The 18,230-nt window shown below is 41.6% G+C and overlaps 1 protein-coding gene across 1 annotated transcript in view; it reads right to left on the reverse strand.

The window, feature by feature from the left end:
• LOC124554085 (poly [ADP-ribose] polymerase tankyrase-1-like) overlaps positions 1-18,230 on the reverse strand; it is a 114,765-nt gene that overhangs the window by 15,354 nt on the left and 81,181 nt on the right. The window contains exons 4-5 of the mRNA XM_047128135.1: positions 2,952-3,101; positions 799-948 (exon numbers count right to left, since the gene is read on the reverse strand). Coding sequence (XP_046984091.1) covers positions 799-948; positions 2,952-3,101 — 300 coding nt within the window. The remainder of the gene's footprint in view (positions 1-798; positions 949-2,951; positions 3,102-18,230) is intronic.

An 18,230-nucleotide genomic window follows, 5' to 3' on the forward strand; every position in this document is an offset into this window, starting at 1 on the left:
AATTCAGCGGATTATTCGTATTTCCCTTTTTGGGTATTGGTGTGACAAGAACAATTTTCCAGTCTTTAGTTGCGGATCTTTCTGTGAGCGAGCTGATGTATGTAATTGCTAAATATGGAACTTTTGTGACAGCATATTCTGATAGGAACCTGACAGATATACAATCTGGATCGGAGGCCCTGCCTTTATTAAGTGATTTCAGCTACTTTGCTACACCGAGGATATCTACTTCTATGTTTCTCACTTTGAAGTTATTCATGATAGGAATTCAGGAATATTTATTTCTTCTTATTTGGTAAAGGCGTTTCGGAAAACTATGTATAATAACTCTGCTTTAGTGGCACTGTAACCAGTGACTTCACCATTGTTATGACACAGTGAAGGTTATTGACTGCTTCTTTCCACTAGTGTGCTTGATGTATTACCAGAATATCTTAGGGCTTTCTGCGAGATTACTAGACAGAGTTTTTGCTGAAAACTGAAATTGCTCCCAACACACCAGCACAGTCGTTATTTTTGGGGAAATATTTAGTGTTATCTTACACAAGTCAGCTGTGTTAGGAGCTGAAAACGAGTCATGCAACTAACCTGTAGAAGGGTGTATAGATCCCCTTATATCCTTGCCTCGTCGAACGTCACAATTAATGAAAGAAAAAACTTTATACGAGACCTACAACTTCTGCTTCGTCAAAAACGTAAAATAGCGAAATTCGATTTCTTGACTTTATCACTTGGCTAACTGCTCAACATGTCGCTCTGTGATTGTGGACAGGCTACACGTAAAGTGACTGAACTCACCGCAGGAGAGAGATGGCGACGTCATCAGGCTGGGGAGTCCTCTGGGGAGAGGTGGGAGGCACAGCTGTGGTTGGCCTCCGGCCGTCGTCGCTGTGGCCACTGTGTGGCTGCGTGGAGGGGCCGGTCCTGCTCTCTCCAGCGCTTGGCGTGCTGCGCAGAAGGAACACTGCCTCAAAAAGGGTTTTCACATCAAATCCAGTGGTCAGATTACCACAGACTGTACAGCTGAGGTACTGTCCACACACAGATAATAGAACACACACTGCCAACGGCAGTAGTGGCCCATGTAAGACGAATGACAGCATTCAGGTAATCATACATCTTCCTTCTCCTCATTTTCTCATACCCGAAGCCTAGCATATCACACAATATTTGGTACAAAATAAAGTATAAATATAAGATTTGTACAAAGCTCACCAATTGTGCTTACAACAACCATTGGTCAACATAGTTTCAATAGACAACAGCATAATCACAGTGAAATTTGAAAGAGAGTACCCCATCAATGCACTTGTGGTACTGCCGTCATGAGATGGTGTTTGTAGCTCGTGTGTTAAGGGGGGTTGGATGTAAAACGGGCCGACTTGGAGCAGAAGAGGCACCACAAGACACTAATCTCTACTGCCTATATTTTTAGAAATAAATTCATAGAATTTTGTCAGCATGGCCAGGATTCACAATTCATAGCAATGGAAGTTCAAAAACATAACGAAATAAATTTTTTTACATGTGAAATTTCATAATTATTTCAGTTACTATTGGCTGCATTTTTTGCTATAGGTACACTTTTCTTCATAATTAAGAGAGATTCCTCGTTAAATTTTGCACAGCATACAATCCATACTTAAAGGAGTATGAAATATCATCGATTAAACGTATACTGGCAATAGCAGCGTCACTTCACGAGGAATGACTGCTAGTTAGACGCACGTACAGTCGATGTAGAATCAGTGAATGTGCTGTCCATTTATATACGGGGAAGGTATGCTAATGTCTGACTTTGAATTAGGGAAGTCTGTGATGACCTGGACGCTCATCACGAGCATTTCGGAATGCATGACTTGTTGAGTGTTCGAGGAGCGCTGTGGTGAGTGGCTTCGTCATGTGGCGAAACCAAGGTGAAACTATGTCCAGACGTCATGGTGTTGGGTGGTTGTCCCTCATTACATATCTCGAATGTTGTAGGCCGGGCAGACTGGTAGAACGCGACAGACGGTGCAGGCTACAAGTGTGTCTGAACACACAGTGCCCTCAAGACTCCTAACAGTGTTCCCCTGCAGCTGACAATCCATACATTTGCCAATGTTAACACCATGTCATCAGTAACTATGACTGAAATGGGCACTTGACCATTAGCAGCTCCTGGGTACCTATGCTGTGGGACAGAGACAAACTGGCGCCGGTTCCATTGTGCTCTAGGGAAATTCACGTTGACTTTCATAGGTCCAGTACGGATTGTGCAAGGCACCATGACGACCAACAAGTATTATACACTGGTTCCAGACCACATACTCCCCTTCATGAGGATCATGTTTCAAGACGGCAGTGACATTTTTCAACAAGGTAATGCGCCATATCACAAGGAATGGAAGTGATGGAGTATTTCGAGGAACAGAGTGGCGAGTTTCAAGTAATGTGCTCGCCCCACAACTCACCAGATGGGAATGCGATGAAACAATTCTTAGATGTGCCTCGACTTCTCGTAGGAGCTCATTCCCCGGGCAGGAATTATTGGGAATTAGGTGCCTTGTGTGGGCAATGTGATGCCAATTCCCTTCCACGCTATGACATGTCACTGCTGCTATCCATTCCAATGGTGAACATTTCAGCTGTTATATAGGTGATTATAATGTTCTGGCTGACGAGTGTTTATGTTTTAGTCTTCAGTGTTATCTTACACAAGTGAGCTGTGACAGGAATGGAAAACAAGTCATGCTAAAAACTTGTAGAATGGTGTAGAGATCCCCTTATATCTTTGCCTCATCGAACGTAACAGTTAATGAAAGGAAAAACTTTATACGAGACCTACAACTTCTGCTTCGTCAAAAATGTAAAATAGCGACATTCGAGTTCTTGACTTTATCACTTGGCTAACTGCCCAACATGTCGCACTGTGATTGTCGACAGTCTACACGTTAAGTGGCTGAACTCACCGCAGGTGAGAGACGGCAGCGTCATCAGGCTGGGGAGTCGTCTGGGGAGAGGTGGGGGGCACAGCTGTGGCTGGGCTCCGGCCGTCGTCGCTGTGGCCACTGTGCGGCTGCGAGGAGGGGCCGGGCCCGCTCTCTCCAGCGCTTGGCGTGCTGCACAGAAGGAACACTGCCTCAAAAACGGTTTTCACATCGAGTCCAATGGGCAGATTACCACAGACTGTACAGCTGAGGTACTGTCCACACACAGATAATAGAACACACACTGCCAACGACAGTAGTGGCCCATGTAAGATGAATGACAGCATTCAGGTAACCATACATCTTCCTTCTCCTCATTTTCTCATACCTGTAGCCTAGCATATTACACAATATCTGGTACAAAGTAAAGCATAAATATAAGATGTGTACAAAGCTCAACAACTGTGCTTACAACACCAATTGGTCAACATAATTTCAATACACAACAGCGTAAATCACAAAAAAATTTGAATGACCGTAACCCTTAAATGCACTTAATGTGGTACTACCGTTATGAGATGGTGTTTGTAGCTCGTATGTTAAGCGGGTTGGACGTCAAACGGGCCAACATGGAGCAGAAGAGGCACCGCAAGATACTAAATTCTACTGTCTATATTTTTACAAATAAATTCACAGAATTTTTGTCAGTATGACCAGGGTTCACAATCATAGCAGTGAAAGATCAAAAACATAACGAAATAAATTTTTTTTACATGTGAAACTTTATAATTTTTTCACTTACTATTGGCTGCATTTTTTGCTATAGGTACACTTTTCTTCATAAGTAAGAGAGATTCTTCGATTAATTTTGCACAGCATACAATCCATACATAAAGGTGTATGAAATTCTAGATTTTATTTAATTTTCAAGAAAATGAATGACCTGTTACATTTTAAACTTCATGTTTAGAAAAAAACTCAAATTTTATAGTTAATTATCTCAAACTTTACCACAGTTTTTAATAGAGATGGAAAATTCTAGAGTTTTGCATTAAGGAGTTTGTATTTAATAAGGACACCACGTTGGAAAAGGAATGGGATATTTATTTTGGATGTTACATGTACCTGAGTACAGAAATTTGTGTTTTGCAGAAAATGGCCATTAAAGTTTCTGGCTGCATTTGGCATCTTTTAGAACTGTCCAGCACCATAAAGAGGTTTTTTTCAATTTTGTAAATCAGTTTTCGTCTTTTCCACATTCCTCCACTTCCAAAAATGATTTACGTGCTTTCACTACATGCTCTCTATTTATCGCATATAAAGCTTTGATGCAGTTCGCTCTGGCCTTGATTCCCATTTTCTCTAAAATACATATCCGGCTTTGCACACCATCATTAAAACATGTACCTGCATCATAAACACCAACAGCAAGTGCATCTCTTCCACACAAAAATTGGTTTTTGGCATTCTTATCCATGCACATTCATTAAAGCTTTCATTGGTGTTTGGGTGCCGCCATCAAGACATTTCTTCTATGTCAATAGTCCTTTGTTACACGTATGGCCATCTCTGGCGCAAATATAAACATTCGAGTTCTACACAGTGAAATACACGTATGTATGACAGCAGACGTCTGTGGTAAGGAGTGTAGTGCTTCATCTTGGTACACGTAGGACCAAATAGCGTGCCTTATAATCACTGAAATATATTTGTTTTATACATCAAACTATTCAGAAAGATGTACTCTACAAAACAGACATATTTTCGAAAAGTCGATTTTTTTTTAAATTATTGACTTCCTACCCACTTAGGAGACAGGAATCGGACCACAGGGGGAAGAAATTGGAGACAGGTATCTAAAAATCTCTTTGGGTTCTTTCGTCGCTGTTGTCTGTCAGAATGATGCGAAAATAATCCCAGAACACGAAGAAATGGGATATAAATCAAGAAGGAGGTGAATTATGCCAGTGATATGATGTTGTGCAAGGTTGTTAGTCTGTGGGATGTCGCTTCCGAACATTATTGATGGCCCAAAACAACACAAGGACCGCAACGCTCGCGTGACGTGAGATGACACGGTGAATGGCGCCAGTTCTGCCCTGGGGCCAGGATGACGACAGCCTAAGTCGCCAGCCGCCCCAGGCGTCGCGTCGCCCCCTGGGTGAACGGCAGACAGCCCGGTGGCTGCATCGGGGGTCACCACTGGGTGAGGCGAATGCTGCGCCGAAAACTGGAATCGACCTATATGTCTGTGTACAGCGAGAGAAACACGAAAGCGCAGAACTGCTCCTTTGCCAAGCAGACTACCGTCACAAGGGACGTCATTTCCGTCTCGCCGCTCGCTACTCGCCATCAAAGACAACTGAGGCGTAAGGTATTTATGGTATAATGAAAAAGTTGATCTATGAGTACTAGAAGTAGACATTTAACATGTAGGGATTAATTCTTATCACTTACTGTTCCATCAAGTCGTTAGACTTCCTCGAGTCTTAGACAGAATGCTCGTACGCCATTACCGAGTAATAGCTACACTGCGAGTTTTTTTTCTGTATTTTGGTATTTTAATGCCTCACAAGGAGGTGACAAAATAGCCAAATACAGTATGTCTACAAGGTACAATGTCGTTCATAAATGTTGCATAATATGAAACGAATGAGGTACGATAGAAGAAAGTTACCGAATTTTCAGATGTTTAAGTGAATTTTGCCCACTCACGATCAATGGAAAGAAACGCTTGTTACTTACTTTCATGTTCTATGCATCAAATTGCACGATAGATTGTCATGTCGTGGAATGAGTCATTTTAGATTCAAATTGCCAGTTAATTTATATGTCTATTTGTACTCTAAACATCACCAAAATGGTAACAAGAAATACAGATTGAGTTATCGATTCCCACCCATTACCTTTTAAGCATTACAAACATAGAAAGTCTTCTACAGAGTAGAAGGAGTTCTCAAGCAGAAACTTTTTCAATTTATTTCCAAATTTTACCATACTCTCTGTTAGACATTCTATATCACAGGGTAAGTGGTCAAAATTTTTTGTTCAAACTTTAATGGCAACCTAAAGAAAACATTAATGTTCAATAATGAATGTAATTTTTTCTTCTATTATTGTAATCATGTACCTCATGGTTCCTTTTGAACTGTAGTAGATGGTTTACAACAAGCTTCATGAGGGAATAAATGTACTATGAAGCAGTAGTCAGTAGGCCCAACTCCTTAATCAGATGGCTACAAGACGATCGCGTGTGAGCGCGACATATTATTGTTACAACTCGTTTCTGGGCAATCAGGACCTTCTTTCTTAAAGATGAATTACCCCAGAACATTATTCCATATGGCCTTGCTGAATGAAAAGAAGCAAAATATGTCAACTTACTGATTTATCTCTTTTCTAAATTTGCTATGATTCTAAGTGCAAATGTAGCTAAACTAAGTTTTTTTAGGAGTTCCCGAATTTATGTTTCCAATTAAAATTCCCATCAAGACGGACACCTAAGAATTTTAAAAATTTCCACCCTATGTATTACTTCACCACCATGTGTTACACTTATCACTGATGCAGTACCCCCAGAGCTGCAGAACTGTATATAATGTGTCTTTGTGAAATTCAGGGTGAGACAATTTACAGAAAAGCAAACAATGATACTTTTGAGAACTTTGTTTACCATTTCTTCCAGTTCTGTATTAATACTGAGAGTGATAACAATACTCTTGTCATCTGCAAAAGGAACTAATTCTGCTTGCTGTACATTAGACGGTAGATCATTAACATATATGAGAAACAGTAGTGGACCTAAGATAGACCCTTGGGGAACCCCATATGGGATTTCCACCCAGACAGAATTATGTACCTGAATTCTGTTGGTTGAGTTACTACTAAATACAGCTTTTTGCAACCTTTTGGTTAGATATGATAAGATCCATTGGTTGACTACACCATCAACCCTACAAAATTTATCTTGCAGTATATTATGATTTACACCATCAAATTCCTTGGATAGGTCGCAGAAAATACCCACCTGTGCTGTTTTGTTATTTAATACTTGTACTATCTGGTGTGTGAACATTTAAATGGCATTCTCAGTAGAGCGCCCCATCTGAAAGGCAAACTGTGATTTGATGACAATATTATTGTTGCCAAGGTGAGATAATCTTCTACAATACATCACCTTCTCAAAAATTTAGGTAAACGATAGAAGCAGTGAAACAGGTCGGTAGTTTCTTATGTCTCTCTTATCTGTGAAATAAAAGGTGTTACATTCAAATTCAAATACGAACGCTATTCAGTCTGTGAATCCAAAGAAGAGTGAAGATACCGATTGAAACAAGTGTAGTGTTACAAGTCACTGGTGCAGAATTAATAATGCTATGCGTGACAAATAAAATTGAAGCATACCGAAAAAGTGGTGAGATGTCATTCTGGCTTCTTACACAAACACACCATCAGCTGCAGTGTAACTGATCAGGGTTTCAGATCTCCATGACAGGTAGACCGGACACCACAGCACGTTTATTTAACGCCCATTAACAGTGTCAGATGTTGTGTGATACTTGTGAAGGATACAGAGACACTTTCTACGCATGCGTTATCTGCAACTGACATAATTTGGAAGCTGCTCCACTTTTGATCTCCAGTTGCGTGGCTGTTCAAATAGTGCAACAATAAGATTTAGGGGCATTTAGATGTTACAATGTAGCAGTGTTGAGTTGCACATGACCACGAGGGCAGGCATTATCGTTGTTAAGGTTACAGTCTAACACGTCTGGTCAGGACAAGGGAAGAATGCCATATTGCATACCGGGCTCACAGTGACCCCTTTACAACTGTACCTACCATCTGAGACCAAATAACGGTCTTTTATCAGCAATGTGTTATCCTGCACCATGGTTCAGGGATTCATTTATTGGTTTATTTATTTATTTATGTCATTTTCGCTATACCCTCTTGGGTGGAACAGCGATCATTGCAATTTATAAATAACAGACTCATTAGCCAGAACATTATGATCACCTGCCAATCATCGATTAAACGTGTACTGACAATAGCAGCGTCACTTTATGAGGAATGACTGCTAGTCAGACGCATGCACAGTCGATGTAGGATCAGCAAATGTGCTGTCCATCTGTAGATGGCGAAGGTATGCTATATGTCTCAGTTTGAAGGAGGGAATTTTATGATGAACTGAACGCTCATCACAAGCATTTCAGAATGCACGATTTGTTGAGTGTTCGAGGAGCGCTGTGGTGAGTGCCTACGACATGCGGCGAAACCAAGGTGGAACTATGTCCAGACGTCATGGGGTTGGGTGGCCATTCCTCATTACATTCTCGAATGTTGTGGGCCGGGCAGACTGGTAGAACGGGACAGACAGTGCAGGCTAAAAGTGTGTCTGAACACACAGTACCCTCAAGATTCCTAACAGTGTGCCTCTGCAGCTGACAACCCATACATTTGCCAATGTTAACACCATGACATCAGCAACTATGACTGAAATGGGCACATTAGCAGCTCCTGGGAACCTATGCTGTGGGACAGAGAGAAATTGGCGCTGGTTCCTTTGTGCTCTAGGGAAATTCACCTTGACATTCATAGGTCCAGTAGAGATTGTTCAAGGCACCATGATGGCCAACAAATAATATACACTTGTTTCAGACCACATACTCCTCTTCATGAGGATCATGTTTCACGATGGCAGTGGCGTTTTTCAACAAGGTAATGCACCATATCGCTAGGAATGGAAGTGATGAAGTATTTCGAGGAACAGACTGGCGAGTTTCAATTAATGTGCTGGTCCCACAACTCACCAGATGGGAATACGATCGAACACATCTGGGATGTGCCTCGATGGGGTGTAAGAGCTCATTCCTCTGGTGAGGAATTATTGGGAATTAGGTGCCTTGTGTGGGCAGTGTGGTGCCAATTCCCTTCCAGACCATGATGTGTCACTGCTGCTATCCATTGCAAAGGTGGACATATCAGGTCTTACATAGGTGATTATAATGTTCTGGCTGATGAGTGTTTTAGTCCTTAGTAGCAGTTTTCATTTAGTCTACTGGTTACTGGTTTTGGTACACAGTACCACCTCAGTACCTCTGCCATGCTCTAGGGGAACTACTAGGTACCTCAAATATGTCAAGCTTGTTTTTTCCTTATTTCTTTCTTATTTTGAACATTATAATATGGTATGACTAAAATATAAGATTTTCACCTTATTTCTGTCTAGTAGTATGCTTCAACATTTATATGGATATCGATATGGTGCCCTACATAGTGGCATTCGTTATTTAAAATCATCTTGCCTAATTTTACTATTTCATTTTACATATTGCTATTAACACTACAATGAGAACTGATACTGTAATTGCAGTAATAAATAATATAACTCTTACAACTATTGAAAGTCTCTATTAATACTACATCACCATGAATTTTCTCTAGAAGCTACAACTACTTCTGTTACTACTATGTTACTACTGATATTTGTTACTAATATTAACACTAATACAAATACTTATACTGCAGCTACAAAAGATAACATTATATTTTCTGACTCAGAGAGAAAGGTTACTAGCTTACTGACTTGTATAGCTTAGCTCTTTCCATGTACAGTAGTCTAAGGTGGATGCACATACACACGCAATTTATTAGAAGGTGGGGTCAAATAAAAGCAGCCAGAGATTAGAGTTCTATAATACGAAGCAATACAACAGAGGAAAGTAAATGCAGCACTAAGATGATTATATCAGCTGTTGAAAATGACCACCATTCATCTCTTGATGCTTTTGGGCTCTGGTCGGTAGGTTGCTGAAGGCGGATCGAAGGTTGGATGCTTGAATTGCTGCAGTCTCATCTGGAGTGTTCTGCTGCAGTTCTTGATGACTGTGAGGGTTGTTGTGATTGTCTCTGCTCTTGAGCGCTCTCGTGCAGTGTAATAACACACTGACAGATCAGGTGACAAAGATGGCCATGTAGGGCCCCAACCAGGCTGACCTCTGCTAACAACTGTGAATCATGAAATTGTGTATCTGTGATCAAAGGTTCGGCTTGCTGTATGGCCAGTTGCTCCATCTTCTTGGAAGTAACTGAACGCCTTTCCCTCCTCCATTAATGCTGCCACAAATAGCTCCCAAATGTTGGCAATGTGATGGGCCAAAGTCAGCAGCTGATTGAAGAGGGTGAAACCAGTAATGCTGTGTGCAGGCATTGCACACCAGAATCCAACCTTATGATCGTGCAAAGGTGTTTCGTGGAAGTACTGCTGACTCTCTGCTACCCGTGACCTGCGATTCTGTTAGTTGACGTAACAACTCAGCGGAAATTAGTCTCCATCAGACATAAAGAAAAGATCCATTCCAAGCCATTCATTGTTATCTCAGTGAATGGACATCCACAAATGTGGAGGTGGTTAGGAACATCTGCTGGTTTTAATGCACGACCAACAGACATGCGATAGGGACATACAGGGTGGTCCATTGATAGTGATCAGGCCAAATATCTCACGAAATAAGCATCAAACGGAAACACTACAAAAAGAGATACTCGTCTAGCTTGAACTGGGGAAACCAGATGGCGCTATGGTTGGCCCGTTAGATGGCGCTGCCATAGATCAAACGGATATCAACTGCGTATTTTTAAATAGGAACCCATATTTTTTATGACATATTAGTGTATACGAAAAGAAATATCAATGTTTTAGGTGGACCACTTTTTTCGTTTTGTGATAGATGGCGCTGTAATAGTCACAAACGTACAAGTACGTGGTATCACGTAACATTCCGCCAGTGTGGACGGTATTTTCTTCGTCATGCATTACCCATCTTAAAATGGACCGTTTACGAATTGCGGAAATGGTCGATATCTTGTTGATATATGGCTATTGTGATCAAAATGCCAAATGGGCGTGTGCTATGAATGCTGCTCGGTATCCTGGACGAAATTATCCAAGTGTCCGGACCGTTCGCCGGATAGTTAGCCTACTTTATTTAAGGAAAGTGTTCAGCCACATGTGAAACGTCAACCACGACCTGCAACAAATGATGATGCCAAGTAGGTGTTTTAGCTGCTGTCGCGGCTAATGCGCACGTCAGTAGCAGACAAATTGCGCGAGAAACGGGAATCTCTAAAATTTCGGTGTTGAGAATGCTACATCAACATCGATTGCACCCATTCCATATTTCTGTCCACCAGGAATTGCATGGTGACGACTTTGAACGTCTTCTACAGTTCTGCCCTGGGCACAAGAGAAATTACGGGATGATACTACAAGTTGTTTCACTGCATTACAGAATGGCGATGTACTTCCAACATTATGGATGTCTGGCACATAGCTCGCGTACGGTTGAAGCGGTATTGAATAGCATATTTCATGACAGGTGGATTGATCGTCGAAGCACTATACCATGGCCCGCACGTTCACCTGATGTGACGTCCCCGGATTTCTTTCTGTGGGGAAAGCTGATGGATATTTTTGATCGTGATCCACCGATAACGCCTGACAACATGTGTCAGCGCATTGTCAATGCATGTGCAAACATTACGGAAGGAGAACTACTCGCTGTTGAGAGGAATGTCGTTGCACGTATTGTCAAATGCATTGAGGTTGACGGACATCATTTTGAGCATTTATTGCATTAATGTAGTATTTACAGGTAATCATGCTGTACCAGCATGCGTTTTCAGAAATGATAACTTCACAAAAGTACATGTATCGCATTGGAGCAACCGCAATAAAATGTTTAAACGTACTTATGTTCTGTATTTTAATTTAAAAAAACTACCTGTTGCAAACTGTTCATCTAAAATTGTGAGCCATATGTCTGTGACCATTACAGCGCTATCTATCACAAAGTGAAAAAAGTGGCCTAACTATAACGTTCATATTGCTTTACGTACTACACGAATATGTAATAAAAATGGGGGTCCCTATTTAAAAAACAAGCAGTTCATATCCGTTTGACCTATGGCAGAGCCATCTAGCGGACCAACCATAGCGCCATCTAGTTTCCCCATTCAAGCTAGACAAGTTTTTTCATTTGACGCTTATTTCGTGAGATATTTGGCCCAGTCAATCAATGGACCACCCTGAATATGCAGGTCTGCATAATCAGTGTGACATCCTGGCCTCTTGTGACAGGTGTTGGATTGATTTGGTAGGTCTCTGAAACATTTTCTGGCGCACTGCAGCCATGTTTTGTGGTGTGCAGGACAGTTAAGGCTTTTTTTTTTTTTACTGGTTCAAAACAGATCCTGTTTGACAGCACTTTCGGATTAAGCGTTGCATAGGACTCGTTGCTCACACTTTAACACCACTAAATTTCGCAGAAAACAACTGACCATACCGTTTCCATGACTTCGTTCTCACATAACTTTTCACAACGAACGCCTGCTGCTCCACTGAGAGTACCATCGCCCCCTTTGCTCTGCTCCACTCACACTGGCACAGCCCGCACTGCAATCTGAACTGATGTGGATCACGTGGTGGATCACATGGCGTGCATGTCACAGGGTGTGGCTACATGCATATATTCACGTGCAATCGTATCCAACCTCCCAGGCCACTTTCATTTGCTCCACCCTGTACTAACAGAAGTATCTAAGGTCTCTCTAGGTTTGGAGCCAGATTGGCCACGCTATCATGTCCGGCAATATTTTACTGCCTCGAGACAGCATTGCAACCAATCAAAGTGTATCACTTGTATTTCACTCATTTTTCTAATCTTCTTAGATACACTTGTGATCAACTCGCTTAACACTTTTGTTATTGGAGCAGCCAATCGTAGTGCTGTATTGTTTTGTTCACAGTCCCTGAGACCATGAACATGTTTTCATCGTCCCTGCATTGGTGTCAGAGGCCACTAGCAGATGGACTATGGAATTATTCAGTCACGTGTAGCTGTCATTACTACCAACACAAAAAAGACTTCAATTGGAGTGATTCTGTCAATATAATGCATAGACTACTCGCATTACAGCAATGAATCACATTTTGTACTGGCCCAGATGAGCATCGTCAGGCACTATGGCGGCGACCTTGGTCGCATTCTTTCTGTTTTCTGGAGACATGCAGCAGTGTTACTTCTGGGGTCATGGTATGTGGATCCGCTGGGTATGACCTCAGCTCAAGACTCATAGTGACTGAGGACGCTGCCGGCACAATGGTATGCCACTGCCATCCCATGTCCCTGTTTGCTACCTCTCATGCAACAGTATTGTGACATCAACAATCAACAGGAAAATGCTCACCCACACATGGGATGTATCTCCATAAATTGTCTGCCTGATGTTGAAATACCCCCATGTCCCGAAAGACATCCAGATCTAACATGTCGGGTGTCAATCTATCGCAGTGCTAGTAACGGCGATATCAAGGACGAGTTGCAACGATTATGGCCCACTTTCCCTCAGGAGAGGATAAAATAAGATTTACTTCCCAACAGAACCAACACATGTGTCCAGGTACGTGTGGATGCAATGCCAAACTATAAATGGGTTCATACCACTAAGATCTGTGTAAATTTGACTCGATTTTTCAATGACTGATATAATGTCACATAGTGTATCAACATTTGTGAAGTATCATTTCGTTTCGTCAGCCCTTCCGAATACTTCAGTTCTTGTTGATGCAATGTATATTTAAACATAAACTCTACATCAAGCGATGTTCATACTCTTACGTGGAAGTTATCTTTCCAGTCTTACATGCTTCACTTTCACCAGACTCTACCTTTCTCTTTTGCAGCTGATAACGTCCATAAGCTTATGTTCATGTATGATACTCATATAGCAATGCACCAGCAACCTACTTCCACATCCATTCCCTTCAAGATTAATTTGGGAGATAAATAACCAACATTTTCTGCAATAAGGAAGTCAGTACCAAGACTAAGTTATCTGTGCACCGTTCAATCTTTCGACCAACTTTGTTGTATGGGAGCGAAAGCTGGGTGGATTCAGGTTACCTTATCAACAAGGTTGAGCTTACAGATATGAAAGTAGCTAGGATGATTGCAGGTACTAGTAGATGGGGACAATGGCAGGAGCGTGTCCACAATGAGGAAATCAAAGAAAAACTGGGAATGAACTCTATAGATGTAGCAGTCAGGGCGAACAGGCTTAGATGGTGGGGCCATGTTACACGCATGGGAGAAGCAAGGTTACTCATGGGTTCAGCAGTAGAGGGTAGGAGGAGTCGGGGCAGACCAAGGAGAAGGTACTTGGATTGGGTTAAGAACGATTTTGAAGTAATAGGTTTAACATCAGAAGAGGCACAAATGTTAGCACTGAATAGGGGATCGCGGAGGAATTTTATAAGGGGGCTATGCTCCTGACTGAATGCTGAAAGGCATAATCAGTCATAAATGATGATGATGATGATGAAATAACCAACACTGAAACTAGATGCTCCATCCACTGCATTAATATATACAGAAACTCTGGAAAAGAATTTTAGCTTAGGAAACAATCCCCATACTACTACACTGAATGAACATTTAGCATAAAAATAATCTACTCCGTCAGTCCAGATTAATAAGTGGAAAGTCAAAGTCCTGATATTAAATCTAGAAATTGAACGCCATTTTCTCTCTGAATCCAAAGAAAGATGTCGACATCGATTAACACAATAAGTTTACTGTTAACCATCACCATGTCTCCTTTTTAGAAACTAAAATTCGATTTTTTCACCATAACACTTCGCTAACGCCACCATCCTCTAATGTGTTTAAAGACATGCTTATGTAGTGACAGAACTCACGACATGCCACAGACGGGGGCTGAGTTGGGACCTGTGGTCTGCACAGCTGTGACAAGGGTCCAGCCATACTCACTGTGCTCACTGTGTGGCTGTATATTGGGGGTTGGTCCTGCTGTGTCCAGTGGCTGCCCCACAGTGCAGAGGTAGACTGTTTCGATACATGTATTCACACAGGGACCACAGGGCAGTTATCCATCCACAGATAATGGGACCAATACAGTCAAAGGCAACAGTGAGTCCACTAACCCACTAAGATAAATGACTTACTAGTGAGACAATCAGTTCACGCGCTGCTTCTCTGGAGTTCCTCATACTAGCAGTTTAATATACCAAGTTACAGTCACTCAGAAGTTAGATTGGCAAAACTTTTAATGTACTTAATTGGCTACTATGTCCATCAGATGGTGTTCGTAGGTCATATGCTACAGACTGGGCGGTAGGGGGAACATACAGTAAATATGATGACAGATACTTCTGAAATGACCAGGGAAGGAAATTCAGAGAAAAATGGAGCACAGTATTTGTCATATTACGAAGCTACTGCAGTAAAAATTTAACTTCCATTAAAACCTTTATCCCAGAATTGAAAGTTCGGCCAAAAGATTTATTTGATTCACACTGGCCAATGAGTACTCACACGGAACAGGTGAACGTTGAATGGTACCTGACTGGGAGGCTGAACGAGTCTATGAGTATGATCAGTAAAATAAGCAGACACATTAATTATATAATATATATTTACGCCTAAGGGCTGATCACAGGTTGTCACTCACTGAAATCAAGATTTTTGTTTCTTTACTGTGTTCAGTGTAATGATATTCATCAGACTGTGATTAGTGTGTGTGTGTGTGTGTGTGTGTGTGTGTGTGTGTGTGTGTGTGTGTGTGTGTGTGTGTGTGTGTGTTATATTAGTGCATAATAATGTTTGCTAGAGCTCTGCAAACAATGCTACATGTAGCAGCAGTGTTCAATGGCAGTAACTGTTTGGAGATACGTGTATCAAATGAGAACTATGTTACTGAAGATGTGGCAGTTTCTACTTTTGGCTCTTGTAGTTGTGTGTGTATGTGTGTTTTTCTGTGTGTGTGTGTTTTGGTTAACGTTTGTGATTTCTCACGAAGAAACTGGGCGATGAATTTACGATTGACATAAGAAGAGAGGCTTCATGTATATGCACGTAATGTGGATGGATACTTGTGTGTGAACTGGTTGTCATGGTAAGCAGATGAATAGGTACAATGCAATAGTGTACATAGCTTGAGGCAATGAAGAAGATACTGGTTAGGTCTTGTGACATGCACGCTATTTAAGTTAAGAAGTGGATTTCCCAACTTTACTTCTAAATAATTCAGATAGAATTACATATTTAAGGTTAATGTGTAAATAATAGGCATCTTGAAAACATGGCTGTGGCGATAAGCATTTTCATTCAAACATTGATTTTCGTTTATAATTATGGAATACATTTCTGTAAAAATAAAAGTAAATGAGAAATGAATCATTGAGTGTAAGGATTATTATGTGAAGGATATGAATTCCAGTTTTTGAAGCAGCTCAGTAAGTGGTGCATAAATATTCAGATATATCTAAAAATGAAAGTAATTTATGGTAATTACTAGTCAGTAACATTATAGTGAGTATTTATAATGTGATATGTTCATAAAAAGGAATAGAAGGATATAAAGATCTCTTTCATTTTGACGTGGTTGGGGATGGACCAATAACTGGATCAGGTCAGAAAAGGAAAACACTAAGTTCTACCAGAAGAAAACACTGCAAGACTAATATTTACAAAAGCCACAGGGAAAATTAAGCAAAGAATGGTCAGCAGATATTTGACAGAGCCTCCTGTAAGAGCCAAGTACGGAGTTTTCACACAAAAAAGCGCCTTCCTTTTTGTGTTGCACAAGGGAGTGCACTGAAGTATGGCAATATCAGGAGAAACAACGGACTAGAAGTGGGAAGGAAATGTGAAGGAAGACAGAGAATTATGCGGAACTGCCTGAAGCGGCAGAGCTGTTGTGAAACCCTGTCGCCTTTCTTGTGAGGTGGTCATGTGGTGTTCAAGAATTATGTTTTTATATCACCTTCTTTAAGAGAAATTTTCCATATATGTTCCGATTGAGAATGACATTTTCCCTAGAGCTTAGTAAACTTCAAAAACTTTTTTTCTAATTCCCCTCGAATAGTTCGTTAGAGTTGATGAATTTTGTTACAGAAATTGTCAGCGAATCCCACATATATATCTAGAAAGTAAAAGGGAGATACAAAACACACAAAACTGTTGTACTGATTTGGGTGTAGCGACTAATGTGACTGACTACTCCACTACAACGAAGATTTCAGGATTTACAGAATGGAAACGTCACGAATAGGGAATTTAAAATACGTTGCTGCAAACCTCGAACTGTGCTGCAGCATTCTAAGATACACTATGAGATCAAAAGTATCCAAACACCTGGCTGAAATTGAATTACAAGTTCGTGGCGCCCTCTGTAGGTAATGCTAGAATACAATATGGTGTCGGCCGACCATTAGCCTTGATGACAGCTCCTACTCTCGCAGACATACGTTGAATCAGGTACCGGAAGGTTTCTTGGGGAATGCCAGCCCATACTTCATGGAGTGGTGCACTGAGGAGAGGTATCTTTGTCAATCGGCAAGGCCTGGCACGATGTTGCTGCTCCAAAACATCACAAGAAGTTCTGTAGGATTCAGGTCAGCGCCCGCATCTCGTGGTCGTGCGGTAGCGTTCTCGCTTCCCACGCCCGGGTTCCCGGGTTCGATTCCCGGCGGGGTCAGGGATTTTCTCTGCCTCGTGATGGCTGGGTGTTGTGTGCTGTCCTTAGGTTAGTTAGGTTTAAGTAGTTCTAAGTTCTAGGGGACTTATGGCCACAGCAGTTGAGTCCCATAGTGCTCAGAGCCATTTGAACCATCAGGTCAGCGCTCTGTGCAGGCCAGTCCATTACAGGGATGTTACTGATGTGTAACCACTCCGCCGCAGGCCGTGCATTAAGAACAGGTGTTTGATCGGGTTGAAAGATGCAGTCACCACCCACGAATTGCTCTTAGTCATAACCACCTCCGAAGTTTACTGTTGGCACTACACACACTGGCAGGTGACATTCACTAAGCATTTGCCACACCCACTCCCTGCCATCGGATGGCAGCATTGTGTACCGTGATTCGTCACTCCACACAACGTTTTTCCACGGTTCAGTCGTACAATGTTTACTCTCCTTAAACGAAGCGAGACATTGTTTGCATTTACTGGTATGATGTGTGGCCTATTAGCAGCCACACGACCATGAAATCCGAGTTCTGTCACCTCCCGCCTAACTGCCATACTACTTGCAGTGGATCGTGATGCAATTTGGAATTCCTATGTGATCATATGGATAGATGTCTGCCTATCACACATTAAGAACCTCTTCAACTGTCTGTCGGTCAACAGACGAGGTCGGCCTGTATACTTCTCTGCTGTACGTGTCCCTTCACGTTCCCACTTCACTATCACATCGGAGACAGTGACCTAGGGGTGTGTAGGAGTATGGAAATCC

Source organism: Schistocerca americana, chromosome 11 (genome assembly GCF_021461395.2).
Source record: "Schistocerca americana isolate TAMUIC-IGC-003095 chromosome 11, iqSchAmer2.1, whole genome shotgun sequence".
NCBI lineage: Eukaryota > Metazoa > Arthropoda > Insecta > Orthoptera > Acrididae > Schistocerca > Schistocerca americana.